This window comes from Phoxinus phoxinus, assembly GCF_949152265.1.
Source record: "Phoxinus phoxinus genome assembly, chromosome: 23".
In the NCBI taxonomy this organism is placed as follows: domain Eukaryota; kingdom Metazoa; phylum Chordata; class Actinopteri; order Cypriniformes; family Leuciscidae; genus Phoxinus; species Phoxinus phoxinus.
The window spans coordinates 1599876-1620329 of NC_136898.1; the positions used below are offsets into that span (position 1 = coordinate 1599876).

The following is a 20454-nucleotide window of genomic DNA, read 5'->3' on the forward strand; positions in this document are numbered from 1 at the left end:
TGGCCTACATTATTTTAAATATATCTAGTCTGTAAAAGAGTGCACTATAAAACAATATTGATGTAATCACAACTTTTTATTTTTTGTCAAATCAACTTAGATAATCAATGTAGTTCAGATAACATAATATTTTGAGTTTCTATTGATTAAACCAATCTTCTGCATTAACTCAATTGTTTAATTTCAATGTACTCACATTTTTAAGGCAACCAGGTAACTTTCTTTTTTAAAGTTAAACCAACAATATTTTTTTTTACAGTGTGCAAGCATATTCATCTAAAATAATTCTGTATTTTTATCTTCAGAATCATGAATATTGTTATTCTGGAGTCTCTATTGTCCTGTGCTTTGGTTTTCCAGCACCAAGTCCATCATATTCATTTACACACACAATGTAATATCAAATTTACATTTTATTCAACAGTCAATTTTTTGTGAACTGTTTACTGTAAAAAAAATTGCTGCGATTATTTATCACAACTTAAAATCCAACATTGTTTCAACTTTAAAAAGTATGTGTTCATGCTTGACTTAAAATATTAAGTTCAGTTAACTTTAGTTAAGTTAAGTTGGATATTTAAGTTATCTCAACAAATCGCAGCCACATTTTTTACAGTGTGTCTGGGAGTATCGCAATAATATGGTATCGTGAGTTCAGTATCGTGATGTGTATCGTGACACGAGGGAATCGTTACACCCCTAGAACTAAATGCAGAGAGTTCAGAAAGATCATCATGACAAACCCGCTGATGGACAGAGCATAAAAACATCATTATGAAAACTCTCAACAGCAGGTTCAAAGCAAACACGCTTTATAGACCCGTCCAAGTTCTGAATATTCACCTTAAAACCTATTCAAAGAAAACATGCCGTGTCTCGCCGGTCAGGATTTGAGTGTTGAGTTTAAGGGTTTGGCCCTTCATGTATTATATGACAGATTTCTTTAGGAAATCATAATGACAACCAATGCTTTTACCTTCACAATACACTCCAGCAACACTGTCTGAATGCACAAGACAAGAAAACATTATATCGTGTTCATTTTAATACATACACCGCAAAAAAACAAACTATTTAACTTACATTAATGCATCTTGATTTAGGAATGTTTATCTGGACTGGAAAACAAGACAAAAACACTGAGAACATCATGCAGTGAATAAATATTAAGATTTTTTTTTAAAGAGAATAAATTGAATATGAGGGCATAAGAACTGCATGTACTCATTTAAAAAAAAAGGTTTAATAAGCATTACTTCTGCAACATCCCCGTCTTCATGTGTCACTCTAATTGAAATGTACATGTGCTTTCAGACTCAGGATGTTTAGAGAGCTTCACTTATAATGCCACGCAGCTTTAATTCAATTCAGTTTCTTTTTCCAATTCAATTTGTTTGTATAGTGCTCCTCACAATGCGAATTGTTCCGAGCAGCTTTACAATGAATAGAGCCTCAGAAACTCCCCGAGGGAAGCCAGAGACGACAGTCGCGAGAGAGGCGATGAGTATTTGAGAAGGAATGTTGTGCGGGACGAAGGCTCAGCTGGGGAACCCTCCTCCTCCTCCTCCTCCTCCTCACGCTTTACACACAAAGCACACACATCTGCGCTCACTCAGTTATTTATATGCATTGCTTTTTTAGTGATTATTCTGTATCTGGTTCTAAAGTCTGTGCAATGCATGTCGGCATCAATCGGTTACATTTGCATTTCGTAAAAAAAAATCATATTCGTACACTCTAAAAAATGCTGGGTTGTTTTAACCCAATGTTGGGTCAAATATGGACAAACCCAAACGTTGGATCAAAAATGCAATTTAAAAATTGAACCCAATGGCTGGGTTTGTCCATATTTGACCCAAAATTGGGTTAAAACAATTCAGCATTTTTTTTAGAGTGTAAAGGTATTTCTGCACTCTAAAAAATGCTGGGTTGTTTTAAGCCAATTTTGGGTCAAATATGGACAAACCCAAACATTGGATTAAAAATGCAATTTAAACATTAAACCCAATGGCTGGGGTTGTCCATATTTGACCCAAAATTGCGTTAAAACAACCCAGCATTTTTTAGAGTGTGTGTTCAAGCAATTGGGTTCTTAAGATCCTGAGAAAGAAATTCAGTTTTAGGAAAAATCGCTTTGTTGTACACTCTAAAAAATGCTGGGTTGTTTCAACCCAATTTGGGTTGTGTGCACAGTACTAGTTTGGGTCAAATATGGACAAACCCAGCCGTTGGGTTCAATTTTTAAATTGCATTTTTGATCCAACGTTTGGGTTTGTCCATATTTGACCCAACATTGGGTTAAAAAACCCCAGCATTTTTTAGAGTGTACTTAAGTCACTTCTGCATTTGCAAAAAAAAGAAAAAAAGAAAAAGAAAAAAAAAGAATTATAGATATTTAGGATAAGGTTATGTTTAGACGGTCTCGTTTTTCAGACTGAATTCAGAGCTTCATTTATAATGGCAGACGAGTTTTTAACGTCTAAACAAACTGCTGTCACTGATCCTTTGATTTAGTAAAGATGGTTTTAATAAAGACTGTATGACGCAGCGTAACACACACACACACACACACACACACACACACACACACACACACACACACACACAACCCCTCCCTTACACAACACTGCGCCGGGACCAGATTAATACCATGGTATTTATAGCAGACGTTGCAATACTTCAAAGAATACCATGGTAGGGTAATATTGAAAGATACATATTTATGATGCTTTACTCTAAATAGCCCCTGTTTTATTAGACTATTTCAAGCTTTTGGATAAGTAATATTGTCATATGATTTAGATACTGAATTTAGAGCGATGACTGATTTTGGGTTACACTAATAGCTATAAATGATGCATAATTACATGCAACTAACCCTAAACCAAACCCTAATCCAAACCCTACAGTATACATGCAGTTCATTATTATTACTCAATACAATATAAAGAGTAACCCTTTATTTTAGGGTGTCTTTGTACAGTGCAATTATACATTTACATACTGAGTAATAATAATGATCTGCATGTACTTACTATAGGGTTAGGGTTTGGTTGAGGGTTAGTTGCATGTAATTATGCATAATTTACAGTTATTACTATAGTAACTACATGTATGTAACAATGACACTGTAAAATAAAGTGTTCACGGATTTTGCTTTATTCAATTTTCTCATTTATTTTAAAAGTTGCTCATTTTCAACACAAACTATTATTTTATCACAGCTTTATTGGTGTGTGCTGAAACGGGGATGGATGGGTCTGTGCTGCTGGAAAACGAGGGCGTGACCAGGGCGTGACGTCAGTGCGCTCGAACCCGTGAGCGTATTTAAACGCGCTCGGAGCTCAGTGTGCGCGTCAAACGCGTTTACAGGGACGCGCGTGTGGATCATGACTGCTGTGCGCTGACAGATATCACTTCTTCACTTTCTTCCCCCGATCTGTGTGGATATTAACGAGCGGACACCTGGATTTCATCACCTGTGCGGTGCGTTTCGGAGGCAGAATGCGGCGCGTTTTAACAGACGCGGGAAACTATTCCAGTTAGTTGGGATCCTCATCCCGATGTCTTCATCTGACGCGCTGCTGCTGCTGCTGGGTTTCTCTCTTACAGACGCGGCGCGCGGCAGCATCACAGTCTCGCGCGTCGCGTTGCGCACAGTGAGTTGAGCGGCGCGCGCGTCAGTTTGAGGACACTGGAGATCTGGACACTTCAGCGCGCGCTTCGTTTGGATCTAGTGGATAACATGTTGTGAATGGACCTGGAAGCGTCATATTTTGAGGATAACTCACGGATTTTATCTTTTGGGTCTTTAAATGTTTCCCGGTTTGCTCTGAGAATTGGGCTTTTCTGAAGCTCTGGTCTGTATGGACCCCATTTAAGGTGAGTTTATATCATTATCTCTGCATATGGGCACAAATGGGTTTTACTTATTCATTTTTACAGTAAATAACGCGTACACTTTTGTTCTTATGGCAGAGTTTTTTTAAATTTTTTTAATTTATCTTTATATTCCTGGTTTTATGAAGCACCTAAAACGGTTCTCCTGATGTTTATAGTCTTTAAAACACAATTTAAAACGTCTATATTTTATATTTAAGAGAGCACTGTAAAACGTAGCTACAGGATATAGATACTATATATATATATATACACACATATATATATATATATATATATATATATATATATATATAAACTTTTTAACTTCAATAAAACACTTAAAATCCACAGTAAATATGGAGACATCTTTGAGAGTTTGTTTACACTGGAGTCTAAAAATGCGCAATGCATATTAATAGACTCATTTTAGTAGATAAAATACTTGAAACAAAACAATTTCTAGTGGTTGTGATTGTATATGATGCATTAAATATCTAAACCACCTCATTTTATGACTCATAAAATATAAAAAAGCTTGAGATAATATAATGATTAAATAGAAACAGCAGGTTTTAATGGTCAACAAATGGAACTATTTAGAGTAAAGCGTCATTTACTGCTATAAAAGTCATAGTAAACATCATTGAAACTGGTAGATTTTATGTGGCTTTTCATCAACAGGGGTTTCGGGATCCGGAATGGGGAAAAACTCTGGCAGAACACACACATTTTTTCAGCTCTGTAATATTGACAGAAATCTGTTTGGCATTAACTGGGCTCCAGCCTACAGAACACATTTCACGGAGAGCCTTCATCACAATATTTAATTCCTGCACTTTTCACAATGCATTTCTTTCTCATATCTCAAGCGTTTCCCTCTGGAGAAATCTTCAGTAGCTCCATATCCATCAAATTAACACATGCAAAATCTCTCCTTTTTCCATATGCATGCAGCGTTTGGTCAGCCGTGTGTGTTCTTGTGCAGATTCTCATGCGTTTACCTTTGCATTGTTGCAGCTTCCCTCAAAGGAACTGAGTCTAAAATGAAGTTATGGGACATTCTAGCCACGTGTTTGTTGCTCCTGAGCTCCGTTTCCACACGTCCCGTCTTCCACAAACTGCATTCATCCAACAGAGCCGTCGTCCACAGTGAGATCCCCGCTCTGGACCCCGTCATCGACTCCCACCCTGAAACCAACAACCGAAAACAAGCCTCCATGGAGGAACAATGTAAGTCAGCATGCATGCATTCGCATCAATCGTCATCCTCACACATGCACATAGTGTTCATTTGCTGCAGCTCACATGCATTTCTGTTTCCAATTACTTCTGTTGAGCAACACAGATGCACAACTGTACAATACACTGGTCAGAGGATGTTAAATGTGCCTCGACTGAAACGCTAAGCACTGGGTAACCACATGTTTTACGTAACATGATAAAGCGTTTAACACAGAGGTTGAGCTTTGCTTTATTATAATCTGACATTGAGGTACTCGAGTTGAACAAGACATTCCTCCGCACGGATTGTTAACATGAAACGCTCGAGCTGAGGCTTTTCTCACAGGTTTTCCTAAGTAAGGTGCTGCCGTGAACACTAACAGATCCTGACGTGACGGGAAAGGCATCCGCGACTCTACATTCATTGTGTTGATGCACATTTCAGCAGCTGCTCCAGATGTTTAACAGCGGCCTCTCTTGCACACAGTAGTCGTGATGTGACGCGTCGTCGGCCACATGCATCAGTGTGCATCGTGGGAACTTTGGAAATGAGAGAATTAACGAGAGGAACGCAGCATGTGGAACGGTTTGCATTGGACTGGTCTGTTGGCTTGTAAAATATGCATGAATTTATTTCGAAAACTCTTCCTTGCATAATGTAAGGCGTGCTGAGACTACAGTGAACAACAGCAGAAAACAAACACATGTTGAATCACTCAGTGGCTTTTGTCTTGGGGATTCAATCCCTACATGCATCAGTGTCTCTAGTCCAGAAAGTGTTCCTGTGAACTGCAGTGTGAGTGATTCTGCTCTGCTAAAGGACATGCAATCGGAGTAACACACTTAGTTCAATGCACGATGTGTTCGGCTGAAAATTGCGCTTTTCACAATACACATCGTTTCAAAGCAGCTTTACAGAAAATGCATGAGTCCACAGTTGCATGTATTTTATTGCATGCAAAATATAGAAATTAAGTTTGATGCACAAAAATAATTTGATGCATAAAACGGTACACTCTTAAAACTAAAGGTTCTTTTTTGGCATCTGTGGTTTCATGAAGAACCTTTAACATGCAAAAAAAGGCTCTTTATAGTGAAAAAGCTTTGGTAACACTACTTAAAAGTATTTTTAATGCATTAATTATGCCTTATAATGCATCTTATTTTGCATTGCATGATCTCATTAATAATCGTAATCTCCGCTATAATACTTATCTATTCACTGAACACACCTTTAGAAAGTATAATGCATTAAAACACAATTAGTTTTAGATGCATCTGCAAATATTATAATGCATTTTAAGTTTGGTTACAATTATGAAAAGATATAATGCATTATGACGTACATATATAATGCATTATACATAAAGGGTTCAAGTTAAGATTTACCAAAGATTCTTAAAGCTGTAGTCCGCAGTTTTTCCTCTGTCGCCATCTCTGTTTGAAATCTGCAATTGCAGTTATTCGCAGAATTATCAACTTTACGTGGGTTGTGCCTCGGCACGGCTCAGCGCGGATGAACAGAATGTTTTGAGGAGAATGTGCGGCTGTCAATCACCGCGCCGGTGTGGATACTGGCATTCACAATCACAGATTATACTTTTTGGAAGTATCACCAACATAAGAGTTTTCAGCGGAAAATGTAATCTGAACAAGTAACATCCACTTTTGTTCTGACAAACTAAGGGGGGAAAAAGCATTGCATTAAATCGCGCTGATTAAATCTAACGATCGCGTATCATATCACGTCAAACCGTGCAAATTATACTTTGTTATAGCTGTCTAGCCGAGACTCTTCTTTATGTGTACAGCTGTGTCTAGCCGAGACTCTTCTTTATGTGTACAGATGTGTCTAGCCGAGACTCTTCTTTATGTGTACAGATGTGTCTAGCCGAGACTCTTCTTTATGTGTACAGATGTGTCTAGCCGAGACTCTTCTTTATGTGTACAGATGTGTCTAGCCGAGACTCTTCTTTATGTGTACAGATGTGTCTAGCCGAGACTCTTCTTTATGTGTACAGATGTGACTAGCCGAGACTCTTCTTTATGTGTACAGATGTGTCTAGCCAAGACTCTTCTTTATGTGTACAGATGTGACAAGCCGAGACTCTTCTTTATGTGTACAGATGTGTCTAGCCGAGACTCTTCTTTATGTGTACAGATGTGACTAGCCGAGACTCTTCTTCATGTGTACAGATGTGACTAGCCGAGACTCTTCTTTATGTGTACAGATGTGACAAGCCGAGACTCTTCTTTATGTGTACAGATGTGACTAGCCGAGACTCTTCTTTATGTGTACAGATGTGACAAGCCGAGACTCTTCTTCATGTGTACAGATGTGACAAGCCGAGACTCTTCTTTATGTGTACAGATGTGACTAGCCGAGACTCTTCTTTATGTGTACAGATGTGTCTAGCCGAGACTCTTCTTTATGTGAACAGATGTGTCTAGCCGAGACTCTTCTTTATGTGAACAGATGTGTCTAGCCGAGACGCTTCTTTATGTGTACAGATGTGTCTAGCCGAGACGCTTCTTTATGTGTACAGATGTGACTAGCCGAGACTCTTCTTTATGTGTACAGATGTGACTAGCTGAGACTCTTCTTTATGTGTACAGATGTGACTAGCCGAGACTCTTCTTTATGTGTACAGATGTGACTAGCTGAGACTCTTCTTTATGTGTACAGATGTGACTAGCCGAGACTCTTCTTTATGTGTACAGATGTGACTAGCCGAGACTCTTCTTTATGTGAACAGATGTGACTAGCCGAGACTCTTCTTTATGTGAACAGATGTGACTAGCCGAGACTCTTCTTTATGTGTACAGATGTGTCTAGCAGAGACTCTTCTTTATGTGTACAGATGTGTCTAGCCGAGACTCTTCTTTATGTGTACAGATGTGTCTAGCAGAGACTCTTCTTTATGTGTACAGATGTGACTAGCCGAGACTCTTCTTTATGTGTACAGATGTGACTAGCCGAGACTCTTCTTTATGTGAACAGATGTGACTAGCCGAGACTCTTCTTTATGTGTACAGATGTGACTAGCCGAGACTCTTCTTTATGTGTACAGATGTGACTAGCCGAGACTCTTCTTTATGTGTACAGATGTGTCTAGCAGAGACTCTTCTTTATGTGTACAGATGTGACTAGCTGAGACTCTTCTTTATGTGTACAGATGTGACTAGCTGAGACTCTTCTTTATGTGTCCAGATGTGACTAGCTGAGACTCTTCTTCATGTCAACAGATGTGACAATGACGCAAAGACATGCACGAATTTCCCGAAGTAATCCACCAGTATCACTAGAATTAAAAACATTAATATTGAATCGAGCCAGAGCCCATCTACGGAGAGCCTGGCCACTCCCTATTAAGTCCTATTGTACCGAATTTTGGTTGTAGTTCCACCAGAGTTCCACTGGGAGCGATCGCCCATGAGTGCAAAATGAATGGAAGTCTCTTTCACCCGATTGCCGTTGAGAAATCTCAGATTTAATTGTATGTTTGGCAAGTTCAACATGGGTTACAGGTCGAAAGTTGAATGAACGAGAACTTATGTCCTTTCGATTTCTTACGGGTTGAGTTGTTGTTGCCCATAACACACTAGCATTCAGCTAATGAACGCTGATTGGTCAGTGAAGGACTGATTACGACCAGAGATACCGCTTGATGGCATCCGAAGCGGGACAAGAATGTCTTCTAGCAAAAACTCTTCTAGCATGTGTGTTTACCTGTGTCCGCTGTGTTGTGTGTTTACGTGTGTCCGCTGTGTTGTGTGTTTACCTGTGTCCGCTGTGTTGTGTGTTTACCTGTGTCCGCTGTGTTGTGTTTACCTGTGTCCGCTGTGTTGTGTGTTTACGTGTGTCCGCTGTGTTGTGTGTTTACCTGTGTCCGCTGTGTTGTGTGTTTACGTGTGTCCGCTGTGTTGTGTGTTTACCTGTGTCCGCTGTGTTGTGTGTTTACCTGTGTCCGCTGTGTTGTGTGTTTACCTGTGTCCGCTGTGTTGTGTGTTTACCTGTGTCCGCTGTGTTGTGTGTTTACCTGTGTCCGCTGTGTTGTGTGTTTACCTGTGTCAGCTGTGTTGTGTGTTTACCTGTGTCCGCTGTGTTGTGTGTTTACGTGTCCACTGTGTTGTGTGTTTACCTGTGTCCGCTGTGTTGTGTGTTTACCTGTGTCCGCTGTGTTGTGCGTTTACCTGTGTCCGCTGTGTTGTGTGTTTAGCTGTGTCCGCTGTGTTGTGTGTTTACCTGTGTCCGCTGTGTTGTGTGTTTACCTGTGTCAGCTGTGTTGTGTGTTTACCTGTGTCCGCTGTGTTGTGTGTTTACCTGTGTCAGCTGTGTTGTGTTTACCTGTGTCCGCTGTGTTGTGTGTTTACCTGTGTGTTTACCTGTGTCAGCTGTGTTGTGTTTACCTGTGTCCGCTGTGTTGTGTGTTTACCTGTGTCCGCTGTGTTGTGTGTTTACCTGTGTCCGCTGTGTTGTGTTTACCTGTGTCCGCTGTGTTGTGTGTTTACCTGTGTCAGCTGTGTTGTGTGTTTACCTGTGTCAGCTGTGTTGTGTGTTTACCTGTGTCCGCTGTGTTGTGTGTTTACCTGTGTCCGCTGTGTTGTGTTTACCTGTGTCCGCTGTGTTGTGTGTTTACCTGTGTCCGCTGTGTTGTGTGTTTACCTGTGTCCGCTGTGTTGTGTGTTTACCTGTGTCAGCTGTGTTGTGTTTACCTGTGTCCGCTGTGTTGTGTGTTTACCTGTGTCCGCTGTGTTGTGTGTTTACCTGTGTCCGCTGTGTTGTGTTTACCTGTGTCCGCTGTGTTGTGTGTTTACCTGTGTCAGCTGTGTTGTATTTACCCGTGTCCGCTGTGTTGTGTGTTTACCTGTGTCCGCTGTGTTGTGTGTTTACCTGTGTCCGCTGTGTTGTGTTTACCTGTGTCCGCTGTGTTGTGTGTTTACCTGTGTCAGCTGTGTTGTGTTTACCTGTGTCAGCTGTGTTGTGTTTACCTGTGTCCGCTGTGTTGTGTGTTTACCTGTGTCAGCTGTGTTGTGTGTTTACCTGTGTCAGCTGTGTTGTGTGTTTACCTGTGTCAGCTGTGTTGTGTGTTTACCTGTGTCAGCTGTGTTGTGTGTTTACCTGTGTCCGCTGTGTTGTGTGTTTACCTGTGTCCGCTGTGTTGTGTTTACCTGTGTCCGCTGTGTTGTGTGTTTACCTGTGTCAGCTGTGTTGTGTTTACCTGTGTCCGCTGTGTTGTGTGTTTACCTGTGTCCGCTGTGTTGTGTGTTTATCTGTGTCCGCTGTGTTGTGTGTTTACCTGTGTCAGCTGTGTTGTGTTTACCTGTGTCCGCTGTGTTGTGTGTTTACCTGTGTCCGCTGTGTTGTGTTTACCTGTGTCCGCTGTGTTGTGTTTACCTGTGTCCGCTGTGTTGTGTGTTTACCTGTGTCAGCTGTGTTGTGTTTACCTGTGTCAGCTGTGTTGTGTGTTTACCTGTGTCCGCTGTGTTGTGTGTTTACCTGTGTCCGCTGTGTTGTGTGTTTACCTGTGTCCGCTGTGTTGTGTGTTTACCTGTGTTGTGTGTTTACCTGTGTCCGCTGTGTTGTGTGTTTACCTGTGTCCACTGTGTTGTGTGTTTACCTGTGTCAGCTGTGTTGTGTTTACCTGTGTCCGCTGTGTTGTGTGTTTACCTGTGTCAGCTGTGTTGTGTTTACCTGTGTCCGCTGTGTTGTGTGTTTACCTGTGTCCGCTGTGTTGTGTGTTTACCTGTGTCAGCTGTGTTGTGTGTTTACCTGTGTCCGCTGTGTTGTGTGTTTACCTGTGTCAGCTGTGTTGTGTTTACCTGTGTCCGCTGTGTTGTGTGTTTACCTGTGTCCGCTGTGTTGTGTGTTTACCTGTGTCAGCTGTGTTGTGTTTACCTGTGTCCGCTGTGTTGTGTGTTTACCTGTGTCCGCTGTGTTGTGTGTTTACCTGTGTCAGCTGTGTTGTGTGTTTACCTGTGTCCGCTGTGTTGTGTGTTTACCTGTGTCCGCTGTGTTGTGTGTTTACCTGTGTCCGCTGTGTTGTGTGTTTACCTGTGTCCGCTGTGTTGTGTGTTTACCTGTGTCCGCTGTGTTGTGTGTTTACCTGTGTCAGCTGTGTTGTGTGTTTACCTGTGTCCGCTGTGTTGTGTGTTTACCTGTGTCAGCTGTGTTGTGTGTTTACCTGTCAGCTGTGTAGTGTGTTTACCTGTGTCCGCTGTGTTGTGTTTACCTGTGTCTGCTGTGCTGTGTTGTGTGTTTACCTGTGACCGCTGTGTTGTGTGTTTACCTGTGTCAGCTGTGTTGTGTTTACCTGTGTCAGCTGTGTTGTGTTTACCTGTGTCCGCTGTGTTGTGTGTTTACCTGTGTCAGCTGTGTTGTGTTTACCTGTGTCCGCTGTGTTGTGTGTTTACCTGTGTCAGCTGTGTTGTGTTTACCTGTGTCAGCTGTGTTGTGTTTACCTGTGTCCGCTGTGTTGTGTTTACCTGTGTCAGCTGTGTTGTGTTTACCTGTGTCCGCTGTGTTGTGTGTTTACCTGTGTCAGCTGTGTTGTGTGTTTACCTGTGTCAGCTGTGTTGTGTTTACCTGTGTCCGCTGTGTTGTGTTTACCTGTGTCAGCTGTGTTGTGTTTACCTGTGTCCGCTGTGTTGTGTGTTTACCTGTGTCCGCTGTGTTGTGTGTTTATCTGTGTCCGCTGTGTTGTGTGTTTACCTGTGTCCGCTGTGTTGTGTGTTTACCTGTGTCCGTTGTGTTGTGTTTACCTGTGTCCGCTGTGTTGTGTTTACCTGTGCCCGCTGTGTTGTGTGTTTACCTGTGTCCGCTGTGTTGTGTGTTTACCTGTGTCCGCTGTGTTGTGTGTTTACCTGTGTCAGCTGTGTTGTGTGTTTACCTGTGTTCGCTGTGTTGTGTGTTTACCTATGTCAGCTGTGTTGTACGTTTACCTGTGTCCGCTGTGTTGTGTGTTTACCTGTGTCCGCTGTGTTGTGTTTACCTGTGTCCACTGTGTTGTGTGTTTACCTGTGTTGTGTGTTTACCTGTGTGCGCTGTGTTGTGTGTTTACCTGTGTGCGCTGTGTTGTGTGTTTACCTGTGTCAGCTGTGTTGTGTGTTTACCTGTGTTCGCTGTGTTGTGTGTTTACCTATGTCAGCTGTGTTGTACGTTTACCTGTGTCAGCTGTGTTGTGTGTTTACCTGTGTCCGCTGTGTTGTGTGTTTACCTGTGTCCGCTGCGTTGTGTGTTTACCTGTGTCTGCTGCGTTGTGTGTTTACCTGTGTCCGCTGTGTTGTGTGTTTACCTGTGTCCGCTGTGTTGTGTGTTTACCTGTGTCAGCTGTGTTGTGTGTTTACCTGTGTCAGCTGTGTTGTGTGTTTACCTGTGTCCGCTGTGTTGTGTGTTTACCTGTGTCCGCTGTGTTGTGTGTTTACCTGTGTCCGCTGTGTTGTGTGTTTACCTGTGTTGTGTGTTTACCTGTGTCCGCTGTGTTGTGTGTTTACCTGTGTGCGCTGTGTTGTGTGTTTACCTGTGTCCGCTGTGTTGTGTGTTTACCTGTGTCAGCTGTGTTGTGTGTTTACCTGTGTCCACTGTGTTGAGTGTTTACCTGTGTCCACTGTGTTGTGTGTTTACCTGTGTCCGCTGTGTTGTGTGTTTACCTGTGTCAGCTGTGTTGTGTGTTTACCTGTGTCCACTGTGTTGAGTGTTTACCTGTGTCCGCTGTGTTGTGTGTTTACCTGTGTCAGCTGTGTTGTGTGTTTACCTGTGTCCGCTGTGTTGTGTGTTTACCTGTGTCGGCTGTGTCGTGTGTTTACCTGTGTCCGCTGTGTTGTGTGTTTACCTGTGTCGGCTGTGTTGTGCGTTTACCTGTGTCAGCTGTGTTGTGTGTTTACCTGTGTCCGCTGTGTTGTGCGTTTACCTGTGTCCGCTGTGTTGTGCGTTTACCTGTGTCAGCTGTGTTGTGTGTTTACCTGTGTCAGCTGTGTTGTGTGTTTACCTGTGTCGGCTGTGTTGTGCGTTTACCTGTGTCAGCTGTGTTGTGTGTTTACCTGTGTCCGCTGTGTTGTGTGTTTACCTGTGTCGGCTGTGTTGTGCGTTTACCTGTGTCAGCTGTGTTGTGTGTTTACCTGTGTCAGCTGTGTTGTGTGTTTACCTGTGTCCGCTGTGTTGTGTTTACCTGTGTCCACTGTGTTGAGTGTTTACCTGTGTCCACTGTGTTGTGTTTACCTGTGTCAGCTGTGTTGTGTGTTTACCTGTGTCGTGTGTTTACCTGTGTCGGCTGTGTTGTGTGTTTACCTGTGTCCGCTGTGTTGTGTGTTTACCTGTGTCCGCTGTGTTGTGTGTTTACCTGTGTCGGCTGTGTTGTGCGTTTACCTGTGTCAGCTGTGTTGTGTGTTTACCTGTGTCCGCTGTGTTGTGTGTTTAACTCTAAAAAATCTAACACCCAGCAATGTGTAATTTCTATGCATCTCCTTTCGAATACAACATTCAAATTACTAGACAAAAAAATATATCCTGAGAAAAGTGGATTTTGATGGGGTATAGCTCCATAGACCTCCATTCATTCTGCACTCGTCCTGTGAGCGCCCTCATGTGGAGCCAGAGTGGAACTGCAGCCAGTTCAGAAGCCGGAAGTTTAGCGAGAGTCGCAGTTCTCCCCTTATTAGACATTCTCTGATCGAGCTAAGGCAAGCAGAGAGTTTTGAACACTGGCTGGTTATGTACTTACAAAAAAATTAAATGTTGGATCATTTTTAACCCCAAAAATTACGGACCGCAGCTTTAAGATTATTAAAATGTTCTTTAAAATATTTATCACTGAGAGGTTTTTAGGGAACCAAAAATGGTTCTTCAATGCAATCGCTGAAAAAACAACAACTTTATTTATAAGAGTGTGTGTGACATATTGAACAGAATGTACATTTAATATAGCATTATTTAGCATTAAATAAAATACGGCATCTATCTGACCAAAGACGCATACTAGCAGAAAACACACTGGCTGAGTGTCAGAACAGTTTAAGTGTGTGTGTGTGTGTGTTTCTGCATTGTTCTCGGCGTCGAGACACAGCCAGTGTTTGACACCTCGTATCGTGAACATCTCAGCTGAACTAAATCCCCATGGCATCTGAATCCTCTCTGTCCGCGGAGAGCACTTCAGGCTACAGGGAAACAGATGTGCATGCACGGTAGAGAAGTGCTCAAACTCACAGTATCTGCATGAGAATCACACAGATAGGCGTTGGAAGTGTTCTGTCAGATTACAGGAGTGAACACGATTGATTATGTCTAACTTTATGCTGTATTTCTCACAGCTCGTCTGTGAATGAACGTCTTCAACTTCACATCCTTCGCTTCTCGTGCGAAACGCTTACATGCTCCAACTAACGGCAACAGTTTTTAGTTACTGTAATTTAAAAAGGCATTATTTGTATGAAAATATAACTAAACGTTTTTTAAATATATTATTTTATTCCCATTAACGTAAATGTTTTGAATAGTTTTCATGAACAACAACAACACAGATTCATAACCTGATTCTTAAACAATTTTGACCCAAAAGTGGTGCGTAAAATGTTCAAAAAAAATCCATACTTGTTAGTAAAACTTTGCATTTTACATTCATTCAGCAGACGCTTTTATCCAAAGCGACTTACAAATGAGAGCAATAGAGAGCCTAAGTCCCGCCCCTCTGCTTCCGGCTCATGGGACCTTATTTCGGATAAAATCTGTATGGTAGTCAATGGCGAGAGACAACTTATCTTTTTATTCCGTCTGAACTGTGCCCTGAATTACACATATGATGTTTGTCAATTTAAAAGATAATTATGAGTCAAGAAAGTCTTTTATGTGGAAATCGCTCAATGAACTTCATCTCTCGTCTCGCACTATACGTCACCGTTGCTCGTGTGTGTGCAGTCTGGTACAACACACTCCGGCATCACGCCGTAATTACGATTATAACGTAAGACTGTAGAAAACATGACAGACGTTAGCTTCAGTAAAGTTAGCTAACTGCGACTTTCTTGACTTTAAAATGTATATTTTAAATTGACAAACATCATATGTGTAATTCAGGGCACAATTCAAACGAGATCTAAATATTTATTGTCTCTCGCCATCAACATGGTGACCCACTCCATGCAGAAAACTGCTTTTAGTCTCTTCTTCTCATTGAGTGGACATCATTAAAGGGGTCATGACATGAGAAACCAAATTTGCCTTGATCTTTTGGTATATAAGAGGTCTTTGTACCATTAAAACGTCCTGCAAGTTTCATAGCTTAAGACGTCCTCCCCATTATAAACGAATCATTTATTTAATCAAGCTCTAAATACAGCTCGTTCTGGATCCATGGTAAGAAGTGACGTCACGGTACGAAGTGACGTACCAGCGTTTGCATATGACCGCCTCCAGCACAAGACAACTACGCTTAAAGCGCAAGGCAACTACGCTCATTTCGTATCGTTGTCGCGCCCGCGCGCCTCACAAGTGTTCAGTCGACGGACAGCGAGTGGGTCTGTGTACAGGGAGATTACGATGCCGCAGATGTGCTGTTCCTGGCTGTGGACAAACAACATCTGTGAATACGCTGCGAAAGATCCAGTTGTCAGGGGAAAATGGATGCACTTTATTTTTTGCGGACGTCCCAGTCACGGCAGTGTTAGTTTAAGCGTTTGTTCTATACATTTGAAGGATGACTGTTTTGAGAACAAATCCCAATATGATGCTTGGCTTTGCCAGAAAACTGTTAACGTTGCTCAAAGATAAGTCCGTGCCGACTATTCTGGGCTCAACAACGACGACGCAAACTTACTTTTTATCATGGCTAATATAAACACATTTATATAAGAGAATCTTGAAAATATGTCGCCTTTCTAGTAGGCCTACATGTGATTAGTTAAATAATGTTAAACTGTTAGCAAATTAAGCTATAGGATAATTATGCAACAATAATCCGTTTTCAAGTGTCTCGGGTTAAAAATTTTTTATTAATTCAAAATAGTTTCACTTTCCATGTGGACACGAGCTGATCCAGTCTTCGTTGTTGTGGTGATGGTTCATTTTCCTCTGATTCCGGCTCAAACATAATAAGGTTTTATCATTGCAAGAGCCATCGCTTCGCATGCATCACCCGCTAAACAGTTGCGCCGATTCCGCAAATCCTCTGGCTGGGGGCGTTAATAATTGATGCATAGGCACTGACGTTAGCCAATCATATCAGTGGGCGTTAACACTGAACTCTTAAAGGGGAAACACCCCCAAAACAGACTGTTTGAATCAGAGGATGAGAAACAGGGAAAAGGTCATAAATCACTACATTTTAAAAGTTTTTTGTAAAAAAAACTATAGTAATACTATAATTGCACCTAAGGGAACATAATAATAAAATAAAAAAAACCATGTCATGACCCCTTTAACAAAATTTTTTTTTTTACGTTTTTTATGTTTTATCTTACCTGAAGGGCATCCAAGATGTCGGTGTCTTTTTCTCCGCAGTAGTTTCAATTTTGATATTTTTAGGTCAAACCGTTCTTGTCTGTCAGTCATATAATGCAGGTGTATAGGCACTGTCTCCAAAAGCATGCAGAGAAAAGTTCAAATGACACAATTCCCCATCGTAAGTGCACATTGATGGCCTAAGCTCGCGCGAACTCATCCGGGAGTGTTGAGTTTTCACTTATTCCCAATTTGTAAGCCTTCTATCTTGACACACTACTCGCTTCATTGTTCAGGCCAATCAAAGGCATACGTTGAGCCGTACAGCCAATCACACGCGTTTCTGCTGAGTTTAAAAATGCAACGTCCAATCGAAGGTGGTTAGATTAGTTACCGGGGAAGAAATCCGGTGTAAACAGATCACTTGGACGTGGTTGTGTAAAAGAGATAAAAACTATATAAATACTGTTCGTTTTATCACACAAACCGCTTGTTTCGTGTCTTAGGCCATCAATGTGCACTTACCATGGGGAATTGTTTAATTTGGACTTTTCTCTGCATGCTTTTGGAGACAGTGCCTATAGACCTGCATTATACGACTGACAGACAAGAACGGTTTGACCTTAAAATATCAAAATTGAAACTACTGCGGAGACAAAGACACCGACATCTTGGATGCACTTCAGGTAAGATAAAACATACCAACATTTCATTTCAAAGTGAACTATCCCTTTAAGTTAAATAGTTTGGTAAAGATGAGGAAGACGGTCCGCGTGCGAGATTAGCAGCATCGGTTGCAGATCTTTTCCGAGAACTGTGATGCGCTCTGCTGGGTTGAGCGGAGAGCGAGTGTAATGAGATCATGGTGTATTACATGCAGATCAAACGCGCGCTTGCTTTGGTTAAACACGCATGTTTCCAGTTTGCGGTTGAGCAGATGTTTTCTGCTGTTCCTCAATGTCATCATAGAAGATTTTCCATGGCAGTCGTGAGACGAGAACACGGGCCGGCGACGGGCGAGTCATCCGCCGTTATTCAGGACGCCCGATAGGGACAAATAAACAATATCATACCGTACTGTATATACAGTCTGAGAGAACACAGTCTCACATAAACACTGTTTCATTAATGTAAAGCAGGAATATTTCTGCACTTCATCTCGCTCATAAACCACTGCTATTTTACTATCAATAATATGGCATTTAATCATTTTTATATTTTTTGAGTTTGAGTTTGTTTTATTACATTTTTGTGTGTTCTCATTGTTTTTATCATTATTTTTTTAATATGTCGGTTTAGTTTGATAATTTTGTAGATCAGAATCTCATTCCAACCTGAAATAAATAGAAAATGTTTAAAAAAAAGTAAAATAAATGTATGCACTTTTTCCAAGATCCAAGAAATTTCATAGTGTTTATTTAGCATCATTAACATGATATTTAATCATATTTTGGATTAGTTTATTTGTATAAACCATAAGCAAATTTATACTAAAATTCATATCAGTGTTCTTTAGCATCACTATTATGGAATTTATTAATATTATTGATATTAATTTTAGTTTAAGTTTTAATCATTTTGCTGTGTTCTCTCATCGGTTTTATTTGTGTGTTTTTTAATGAAAAAATGTTTGGTTTGTAGTCTTTAGTTTTATTTATTTTCAATTTTAGTAGTAGTAATTTCAGTACTTCAACTTAAAGTAAACAAAAATATTAAAAAAATATATATAAATAAAATAATACAATAAATTGTATTATAAAATAAAATAATATAAAAAAATAACTGATTTTTTTTAAATATTATTTATATCAGTGAACATTCACTTTAATTCAATTAACAAATGTTTTAAATAGTTTTAGTTAACAACGACACAAATATTCATATTACATTTTTAAATACTGACTTTCTCAAATTATGTAGCTAAATCCATATATTAAACAAACAGCTAGTAGGAACTACACAAGCTTCCTCCCGGGTTAGTGACATCACCAACCCTAAAATTTACATAAACCCCGCCCCCGGAACACGATTTATAGATTATCATGACAGAATATGCTAATCAATGACTAGAAGATAACTACACATAATCTACGTAAATTCATCAACTAACATTCAGAAATGTCCTGTTCTTCTACATGTTGTCACTTCTTCTCGAGTCTCTCCATCATTGTCTGACTCCGGTTTGAACATAAGATTTAGACATTTTCAGTGCGTGTGTGTGTGAGTGCAAACTCTTGTAGCTCCGCCCCCTGCGCCGGGAGCAGCAGCTCATTTGCATTTAAAGGGACAGACACAAAACTGTGCGTTTTTGCTCACCCTCAAAAAGTGACAATTTTAACATGCTATATACAAATATCTGTGGGGTATTTTGAGCTAAAACTACACACACACACACACACACACACACACACACACACACACACACACACACACACACACACTGGGGACATCTGAGACTTATTTTACATCTTGTGAAAAGGGCATTATACCACCGCTTTAAATGACATTTATCAGACACTTTATCCAAAAACAAATGGGGAATATCACAAATGTACACTGTCAGAATGCATAAATATGCATCATTAATTAACCAATGTTTCATTGTGTGTGTTGAAGACGCTGTGAACGGCCTTTACCCGGAGCAGTTCGAGAGCGTGATGGACTTCATCGAAGCGACTCTGGGCCGACTGCGCAGATCTCCTCACACACACACCGAACCTCAGCCGAAGCGGGACCGAGGCCGCCAGAGAGGAGCAACAAACACCGAGAGGTCGGGACGGGGTCGCGGAGACAGAAAGAGGGGTCGCGGGCGAAAGGAAAGCCGAGACGACAGGGTCAAAGGTCAAGGGCGAGGCTGCCTCCTGAAAGAGATCCACCTGAACGTCACAGACCTGGGCTTGGGTTACGCGACCAAAGAAGAGCTGATCTTCCGTTACTGCAGCGGCCCGTGTTACGACGCCGAGACCAACTACGACAAGATCCTGAACAACCTCACACACAACCGCAAGCTGGACAAGGACACGCCGGCGCGGACCTGCTGTCGGCCAATCGCGTTCGACGACGACATCTCCTTCCTGGACGACAGCTTGGAATATCACACACTGAAGAAGCACTCCGCTAAAAAGTGTGCGTGCGTTTGAGCGACGACCCAAACCAAAAACACTTCGGACTGAACATCGTTCAGCATTCACTCTGTTACCGGACCACAAGATGAGCGTTTATACCGCAACAAGCGCCGTTTGGTGGAATAAGGAGCGCGCGCGCGCGTGTGTGTGTGTGTGTCTTATCAGTGGATTATCAGAGACGACACAACTACAGACTCCACATCTTTAATATCCAGAAAGCTATCTATATATATATATATATATATAGTATATATATGAAAATGTATTTATTGAGATTTAATTAAGTTATTGTTATTTATTGCAATCCGTTGTATTAGAGTGTTTGTTTCTCTTATTTATTTAAGGAGGTTTTTTTGTTCTCTATCTTGGATGGTGCCAAATCTGAGCATGTGTGTTTAAAGGAGTCGTTTACAGTTTGTCGTTTATTTAAACTCATGTCGTTCCAAAACCATCCGTGCGACACAAACCCAGACGCTACGGTGCCGTTACATTAGAAATATACTTATCAAGTAGTATTAGATATATATATATATATATTTATTATATGCTGTCAAATCGATTAATCGCGATTAAACTTGATAAATATATTGTGTGTGTGTATATATATATACATAGTCACTCACACATACAGTAAATACAAGCTTTTATGTTTGGGATTAATTGATAAGACAGCACTAAAACATATGAATATGAATATATATATATATATATATAGTGTCAAATCGATTAATCACATCTAACATAAAAGTTTGTATATACAGTATGTGTTGTGTATACATGTATACAAACTTTTAT

At 40.9% G+C, this 20454-nt stretch overlaps 1 protein-coding gene across 3 annotated transcripts in view; it reads left to right on the plus strand.

The window, feature by feature from the left end:
- Window positions 1–20138, plus strand: part of gdnfa (glial cell derived neurotrophic factor a) — a 32143-nt gene extending 12005 nt beyond the window's left edge. For 2 of the 3 annotated variants that reach the window (XM_079600105.1, XM_079600107.1), the window contains exons 3-4: window positions 4900–5112; window positions 19151–20138. In XM_079600105.1, coding sequence (XP_079456231.1) covers window positions 4926–5112; window positions 19151–19674 — 711 coding nt within the window. In that variant the 5' untranslated portion in view covers window positions 4900–4925 and the 3' untranslated portion in view covers window positions 19675–20138. Of the gene's footprint in view, window positions 1–3383; window positions 3883–4899; window positions 5113–19150 lie in introns of those variants that run through there. The other variant, XM_079600106.1, reaches the window with a different exon arrangement.
- The last annotated feature ends 316 nt before the right edge of the window (window positions 20139–20454 follow it).